The sequence below is a fragment of the Epinephelus moara genome, chromosome 18 (genome assembly GCF_006386435.1).
Source record: "Epinephelus moara isolate mb chromosome 18, YSFRI_EMoa_1.0, whole genome shotgun sequence".
NCBI classification, from domain to species: domain Eukaryota; kingdom Metazoa; phylum Chordata; class Actinopteri; order Perciformes; family Serranidae; genus Epinephelus; species Epinephelus moara.
The window spans coordinates 387219-396244 of NC_065523.1; the positions used below are offsets into that span (position 1 = coordinate 387219).

The 9026-nt window shown below is 41.7% G+C and overlaps 1 protein-coding gene across 1 annotated transcript in view; it reads left to right on the forward strand.

Annotated features, from left to right (window-relative positions):
- The first annotated feature begins 3836 nt into the window (after positions 1 to 3836).
- The window catches only part of LOC126406116 (serine/threonine-protein phosphatase 4 catalytic subunit B), a 38841-nt gene continuing 33651 nt past the window's right edge, over positions 3837 to 9026 (forward strand). The window contains exons 1-8 of the mRNA XM_050070305.1: positions 3837 to 3971; positions 4644 to 4932; positions 5259 to 5310; positions 5422 to 5472; positions 5836 to 5937; positions 6144 to 6317; positions 6530 to 6656; positions 6844 to 7033. Coding sequence (XP_049926262.1) covers positions 4823 to 4932; positions 5259 to 5310; positions 5422 to 5472; positions 5836 to 5937; positions 6144 to 6317; positions 6530 to 6656; positions 6844 to 7033 — 806 coding nt within the window. The 5' untranslated portion in view covers positions 3837 to 3971; positions 4644 to 4822. The remainder of the gene's footprint in view (positions 3972 to 4643; positions 4933 to 5258; positions 5311 to 5421; positions 5473 to 5835; positions 5938 to 6143; positions 6318 to 6529; positions 6657 to 6843; positions 7034 to 9026) is intronic.

The window sequence follows — 9026 nt, forward strand, 5'->3', positions numbered from 1 at the left end:
CCCGGTCATTACAACAGCATCGCTGACTCATTGTCTCGCTTTTCATTCCAGAAATTCAGACACTTGGCTCCAAACTTGGATCTTCATCCCACATCAGTCCCACCGTTTTCAGCCACGATATTCAATTCGCTCCACAGCTAAGAAACCTCACAAGAGGCCATACTGAACAGCCTCGCTCCCAGCACTCTCTCTGCCTATCTAACCGGCTGGAACTCTTTCAAAGCATATCACGCCACCTACCAGATGTCATTTCCCTCTCTCGACATCACATCCATCTGCAACTTCATCACCCATGCTCATTCCATCTTAAACATCCGAGCATCCACTATCCAGACCTACTTAGCAGGAATCAACTGTTTCTATAAACTCGTCACTGGCTCCCCTTGTCCAGCCATCTCTCATTCACACGTTACAATGCTAGTCAAAGGCTTGTGCAAACAGGAACCCGTGCCTCCAACTAGACGCCTACCACTCACCTCCGACCTTCTCAGCCTCTGCATCCACACCCTACGTTCAGGCTACGTGTCCCCGATGGTCGACTTAACCCTCGAATCCATGTTCCTGCTGGCTTTCTTCGGGTTCCTGAGATGCTCCGAATTCGCCCCAACTTCTTCCGCTTACAACCCTTCTCATCATCCCAGCATGTCCGACGTAACCTTCCATACCTCTGACTCTCTCATATTCATACTCCAAAGGAGCAAAACCGATCAACTGGGCATTTCCTTCCCCATCTACCTCTTCCGCCTCAACTCCTATCTCAGCCCATATGAGCCACTGACAAAATACGTCCACTCCAGGTTTGCTTCCAACGCATTACCTCAACACCCACTATTTCTCACTGACACAGGAAAAATCCAACGCATTACCTCAACACCCACTATTTCTCACTGACACAGGAAAAATGGCCACCCGATTCTGGTTCCAGAAACATCTACACAGAGTCCTCCGGATTTCAGGCATTTCTTCTGAACATTACTCAAGCCATTCCTTCCACATCTGTGCAGCCTCCACCGCAGCCAGAATGGGCATCTCTGACCAAACCATCCAGGTCCTAGGTCGCTGGTCCTCTCAGGCATACCGCACATACATACATAACAACCTCAACGATCTACGTCAAGCTCACATCCAATTGAGCTTATGAAAAATCCAACTCTTTTGGGGGTCCATAATCAGCTTGGGCGGAAAACGCTGAGACGGAACCCCCACACTGAGTCTCCTTCTGCCCAGCGTCCAGCGTACCCTCCGGACCAGCCTGGTTGTCGACACCCTCCATCCTCGCCCCTCCCCTCTACATCCACTCACCATCAACATCATCTCATACCTCAAAACATTCATTAAAATGTTAACTTCATATTGTTGTGGCGTGATCCTTGCTAGTGAACCTACACATCATTTTATTTGCTACCTTGTTTTGTCTTGATTTTTCCCTCTCTCCTCCTCTATTTCTTCTTTCCTGACCCGTTTTTTTCTTCTCTATTATGTGATTTCATTGATGTTTTGACAGGGGAATTTCTTTGATAAGCTTTTAGTGGCTTCTAACCTCTCTGGCACTTTTCTTTTTTTAATCTTGTAAATTTTATACTGTCTGTTTTTAACATTTTGTGCAAATAAACTAATCTAAACTAAAACTAAACATTATTCATCCCGTTATGCGTTGCCACGCATGTTTCCTCCTCTTGCAGCTGCCACGGTGTTGTTGGCCTTTTCTGTAATGTTGCTTTTCTCCTCCTCATATTGTAGTAGAATTAATCTCTGATCCTCACGAGAAATGCTTTTTTTTCCCTCACATACGGCGCTCTGTGAGGACGATCAGTGACGCTCAGTGACGCTGCGCTTCTCTCATGATTGTGATTGGTCCGCTGCATGCGCGTTCACGGCTCTTGATAAGGCAATCCTGGGTTGAGTTACCAAGTTGATATCCAGCGTCGTGATACCGATTATCCTGATTGCCATTGTTAGGGTTAGTCAACCCAGGATAGGTCTGGGTAACCCAGGAAAGGTTGACCTCGCTTCGTGATACAGGCCCCAGGATGGGTGTGACATTTTGACAACAGTTTATATGTGTGACCCACTGTGGGAGATCTAAAAAGTAGCCTAACTGTTAGTGGTTAACTCAAAGAAGAAGAACAGCAGCTGTAAATATCTGCAAACTGGGAAAACAATGATATTTGGGAGCTCCTTACCTTCAGAGCAGAGGACAAGATCAGCCGCCTCATAACAGAGATGGTAAATGATTGTTGCCATGTTTTGCCATTGTTATTGTTTATAAAGCGCTGCTGGTGTGTATGTTTCATGTCACACTAGAGGCCGATGCTGTGATGATACATTTCACACCTGTCATGTCTCTTTTGATTCAGCAATGCTGGGATGCAGCCCATAATCCCACACTGGGGCAGGAAGATGCCAACATCATTTGGTTCTGTGTAAAAATGCAAAAGAGGCATAAAAAGGGACTTAGTATTAGCCCTGTCTCACAATCTCTGTGTGAAAAGGGCTTTGCACAAAGACCTAGGCAAGGGGCAGAGTAAAAAGGGGCAGGAAGCTAACTTGGGCCTTTCTTCCCATACTGAGATACAACTGAGAGAGAGCAGCTGAAGCCAGTCTTTGTCTGACCATTAATTTGGTAGATTCCCTTTTAAAGAATATGTTTTAAAACACCATTTTAAGAATAAAAGTGTAGAACCATAAAATATTTATTTTAGCTCATAGTATTTTAAGATTTATTAAAACATTGTTAAAAATATGTTTGGTACGGGGTGGCGGTGGCTTAGTGGTAGAGCAGGCGCCCCATGTACAAGGCTGTTGCTGCAGCGGCCCGGATTCGACTCCAGCCTGTGGCCCTTTGCTGCATGTCACTCCCCCTCTCTCTCCCCCCCCTCACACTTGTTTATCCTATCAAATAAAGGCTAAAAAATGCCCCAAAAAATATCTTAAAAAAAATATATATATATATGTATATATATATATATATATATATATATATATATGTTTGGTAGACTTGTCATGTTTGGTGAGGGACTAAACCTTAGAGTGATTGCTTGTGAACATCAGTGAAGAAATAATATGTGCCCAAGCAGAACATGTGTTTTATTAAAGTATGTTTTTGGTCCCTGTTAATATAATCTTAAAATGGTTTCATATAAATATAGATTCCAATCACCTGCATGTCTCCAACTGGGTGAGGAGATTGTATTCCAGTCTAGCAATGCATATTATTTGCTTTCACACTTTTTATATTGATATTACTTTTTTACTTTGATTTGTAAATTGTGTCTTATGATGTTTTCTTTTGTATATTAATATGCTTTTGTTTCTTTTAGATTTCAGAATAAGAAACTAGAGAAGAGCTAACCACTGTTTTCCCCAGAGTTATTGCATTTTAGTGTGCTTAACTATTTAACTGAAAGGGCCATCTCTCTCTATATTTGCAAAAGAGTTAGCATGGTGGTACAGTGGTTAGCGCTGTCTCACTGTAGCGAGGGTTTTCTATTTGGTTCAAACACATGCAGATTGACTCTACAGTCACCCATAGATGAATGAACTAAATTGTTGTCTGCTATGTGTCAACTATGTGTGCCCTGCAAACCTGTCTAGGATGTACCCAGCCTCGTACAAAATTGGCTGGGATAGGCTCCAGCTCCCCGCTGAATGTTCGAAAAGGAGTAACTACGAGGAAGTACCTTTTTCTTTATCATTTATTTTGAAACTTAATAAGCACTCTCAGCTTCGATTTCCTTCACGTTTAATAAAATCCTAGTATTTTCCTTTTGACTGAATTGTAAACTCCCCTCTACACACCCACTCCACCCAATATACACTGAGCAATGCGCGGTCCCTACACCGGAAGTTACAGTCAAGAAGCTAGTGTTCATGAGCTCGGCAGGAGTGGACCGGCAAAGACGATACCGGGGGAGAATAAGCGTCAGTTGACGGCGAAACAACGCACATTCCACGGAATAAAACGTATTGAGGTTTGTTCTACTATTAACATCTTAACGGTAATCACTCTTACTCGTGTTTCGTCGAAGTAGCGGGGGATTGTGAATCCTTTTTACGTGTGTTGTTTCCAAAATTAGCCGATAAGCGCTAGCCAGTGTTACAACAGCCGTGGATAGCGGGCTAACATAGAGCTTTTCATCAGCTAATTACGATAAATAACGTTACGTGTCTGCATTCCACTAGCACGCTTAGGGTGTTTAGTTCTTCGGTACCTGTTGGCAGACATTCGCGTTAACCTTCAGGACAAATTCCCGAACAAAATGGTTGTTTAGTTACCAAACAATCAGTTGTTCGCTGACGTCGTTAGCTGTGATATAAGCTAACATGCTAATGGTTAGCTTACTGTTTTAGCTACGCCCGTAGGCCTTACCATTGCCAAACGAATAACGTCATTTTTCTGTGGTGCACTGTTCATCTGTATTCTGTGTAAATAAACGAATAATGTAATGAGAGTTTTATGTCGTACAGAATGCATTGTCGTTATTATGTAATGCGAGTTAGCAACCCGTTTGAGGAAATTCAAGTTAAGTATCAAATCTAAACTAACGTTAAAGATATGTATCCTTTTGCGTGAGGGTTAGTGCATTGATTTTTATTCAGATACGTTGTTTGATTGCTTTACCCTGTCTTTTTCCCTGTTACAGTTACTTATTGTGAACATCAGCATTGCAAGAGCCTAACGTCCAAGTGTTGATAAGCCTTGTCTATTTCTGAGGAAGGAGTGTGACCGGCCGCTCTGTTGACTGGGGACAAGGATCCTGTTCTTTCAGTGACCCCGGTGCGTGTGTGTGTGACCATAGTGTGTGAGCAGCTCTACCTCCCTATGTGTGTCACAATGGGGGACATCAGTGACCTGGACCGACAGATAGAGCAGCTCAGACGCTGTGAGCTCATTAAAGAAAATGAAGTCAAGGCACTGTGTGCCAAAGCCAGGTAATCAGAACTGTATATATGTAATATATGTGTATATATATATATGTGTGTATATGTATATATATATATATATGTATATATATATGTGTGTGTGTGTGTGTGTGTGTGTGTGTGTATATATTGATGATCTGAAACATTTAAATGTGGAAAACATGCAAAAAAGTAAGAAATCAGGAAGGGGGCAAACACTATTTCACACCACTGTATATGTCGATCAGTGTTTCCCCCACCATTATATTAGGGGGGCGCCGTGCGTGCGCGTGCAAATACATGTATTAATATATACCTGTCAATTGGTGTATCAGTCAAAATTTATGTACTTTCAGAGAGATCCTGGTCGAAGAAAGCAATGTCCAGCGAGTAGACTCTCCTGTCACAGTATGTAACACTTTATTTTGGCTGCTGTTTGCTCAGAATTAAGTAGGTAAAAGTAGTTTAATTGTGGTAATAATGTTTCTCCGGTTTCTGTTTGTTTGTTTTTCCTCATAGGTGTGTGGTGATATACATGGTCAGTTCTATGACTTGAAAGAGCTGTTTAGAGTAAGAACTATTTCTTGTTACACACTACTGTACTACAGACATGTAGTAGACTTGTAAAATTTTGTCGTTATTTCTGTATGTAAGTTTTTCTAAAGAGATTTGTCATCACAGTGCCCACACCTGGCATGCCAGCTTGAAGCAAAGTGTAGATAAATCTTTTAGCATTGAGCTTGCAGGGACATGCTCTATGTGTTAGATGGAATTTGTATGCTAGGAGTGCTTCTCCCTTGTACAAACAAACAGATCCTATGTCAAGCTTGACACAGGTGAAAATGGCAGTGGTGTCTATGTAATGTTGATGCATTTACATCAAGTTCACAGTACCTCAATGTTAAACTAATTTTTTTTCTTTTCACGTGATAGGTTGGTGGTGATGTCCCAGAGACAAATTATCTCTTCATGGGTGATTTTGTGGACAGAGGCTTCTACAGTGTGGAGACTTTCCTTCTTCTGCTAGCTCTTAAGGTATAAAGTTTCTTCTTTCAGAAAAGCGGTCATATCTCTCTACCTGTACTGCACATCTCACAGATGTTTTTAACAGGAGAAGCTGCTTTGTGTTGTTTCTTGTACATATTCTACATTCTTGAGCATATATTTTCATCCCTTGAGCCATGCAGAAGGTTTATTACATTCCCTTGGCCTCATCTCTTTGCTTCTGCTGTGCATCCCAGGTGCGCTATCCAGACAGGATAACCCTGATTCGGGGAAATCATGAGTCCCGCCAAATCACCCAGGTCTATGGCTTCTATGATGAGTGCCTTCGCAAATACGGCTCAGTCACAGTCTGGAGATACTGCACTGAGATATTTGACTATTTGTCCCTCTCTGCTATCATTGATGGCAAGGTGAGATACATTGTGCAGTATTTTTTTCACTTTGATAACAAGTAAAATCCATGTTATAAATTCCCAGAGACTTAAATGTTTCTGCGGAAGTATTGCAACAATAATAGATGGTTAAGTAACTTATCAGTTTCTGAGGATCTTATGTGTAGTCCATCAGTTGGTTGATACATCTCTCTCTGTCTCTTTCTCTGTCTGTCTTTCTATCTCTTCAGATCTTTTGTGTGCACGGTGGCTTGTCTCCCTCTATCCAGACACTGGACCAGATCCGAACCATAGACAGAAAACAGGAAGTTCCACATGATGGGCCTATGTGTGACCTACTGTGGTCAGACCCTGAAGGTATACAAGCATCCTGCCAAGCCCTGTTTACTCACACATTTATGAATGTCCAAGGAGACTGTTTGATGAAAGGAAAACTGAAAGCCGTGGTGGAACTGTAGTTTAATATACAGCAATAATTATCAGAGGTTAACCCTGATGCCATGTCAGAAGCAGATCTTCTCTTGACTGACCTTCTCTTCCTCAGACACCACAGGGTGGGGTGTGAGTCCCAGAGGTGCTGGCTACTTGTTTGGGAGTGACGTGGTGGCCCAGTTCAATGCTGCAAATGACATCCACATGATCTGTCGAGCACACCAGTTGGTCATGGAGGGCTACAAGTGGCACTTCAACGAAACAGTGCTCACTGTGTGGTCAGCACCCAACTACTGCTACAGGTATGTAGATACAGTCCCTATTTGAAGAGACATAACATTAGCACCTCCTTAGATAAGTTAACAGATTAAATCCCAGTTGATAACACAGCTTTAAAGATGGATCATACTACAGTACTGTACAGAAAAATACGGTGTTGTTATTCATTTGAGTGGTCTGTTGGCACAGGGGGATGCAAATGTAGAGTTGTTCAGCAAAATAGTTGATACTGGCTCAACTTTTGCTGCAACACAATACAGTGCTGGTAAAAATAGTGCCACCAATACACACACACACACACACACACACACACACACACACACACACACACACACACACACTCACACACAGAGTGAAAGAGCTAACTGTTAAAATTACATGGCAAGGCTGACATCAACAGTTACATAGGGGACAGAGTTGAGCTGTTTAGACGTTGGTGTGAGTGACCGCTAAACAGCTCTGTGCTGTTGTTGTGGTCCTGCATGCTAACTGGGCAGGCTAACTGACCGGGAGAAAAGTAGCTCAGAGATGGACCTACAGCAGTGCTTATAGCCTATGTAACATGAACAGCAGCTACAAAACGTTTGCTGATTTTTCTTTGGTTAACTTGGAATTTATGTTTTTATCGGGATTTATACATATGCATTGACTCAATGCCGTACCAACAGTGTAGGCTCTGTCTAGATCTGTCTAGACTTCCTGATTGTTTGTCAGCTGAAAACCATTTCCCTTAGTGGAAAGGAAGCCTTTATTTTCATTTATTTCACAGAAAAAAAACAATGAATAGTGAAGACAACAAAACCCCCACAAAATAGTATTGTAAGTCTTGTGTGTGATCTATCCTGGCTTCATATGAGTAGAGGAAAGTAGATAGCCACTAGGGTAATTTGTGCTATGTAAAATATTATAGGATCATGCTGATAACTTAAGCATGTTGTGGGAAAACATGTCTAGTATAAGACAGTTGTTTTGTTGGTGAACCTTGTGAGTTAGGAGGAAAACTCTGCTCGGCGCTAGGCTAATGTAGGTCTCATATACATGCTGCGTCTTTAACGGCCCGGAAAACGCAAGATTGGGCGCTCTGTGCAACTCTTGTGCCTATTTTGTGCTAACTTTCAGTGGCATGGAGACAGGTTGTGTCTAAATTTGCTAAGCAACCATAACAAGCTCCATATCATAGCCTACTTACATGAAATCCTGAGTGCAGAGTTGATTTTCTTTAGGTGCTGTTTTTTAAATATGTATTGTATTTAAATGTTGTCCATGGCACAGATGTAAAGCCCCGAGTAGCCCTGCACTAAAATGATGAACTTCCTCATATTTACCACAAACTGATATTTACAGAAGAAGGGAAAGATATCTTTTTGCTGTGATTAGTTGTTCCTGTCACTTGACATGTGGAGCACTCTGCCACGTTCCAAAAGTTGAACTCTATTTATCTCAGGGTGCAGCGTATACATTGAAAACAATGGATTTGAGGGGGCAGAAAATACAGCATTTGTACAGCCCCTAATGCATTATAAAATATCATAGGCTTATGCAAATAATGTTAGCCTGTTTTATTTGTGGGGAAAACATGTCTTGCAAAAGACAAGTGCTTAGTGTGTAACTCTTGTGAGTTAGGATTGAAGCCCCGAAGGGACAGAACCCTATTGAGGTTGGGCCGATCTTTCTTGATTATTTATCGTCATATGCAGAGTAGGGCTGCACGATTCTGGAAAAAATGAGAATCACGTTTTTTTGGCTTATAATTGAGATCACGATTCTCTCACGGTTTTTTTTTTCAACATAAAGATTTATTGTGCTTATTTCCTGATACAAAAGGAAAAGTAACAAAAATTATAAATAAATAATAAAAAAAATCATTAAATAACAAAACCTATGATTGTGCCTGATACAAGAGACACGAGGCACATAAACTCTGGTCAGCAGAGAGGGAACACTCCTGTTTTTAGCTTAAATGCAACAGTTGACAGCCTGACACTGACCGTAAAAACAATAAACTTTAGTCTCTTG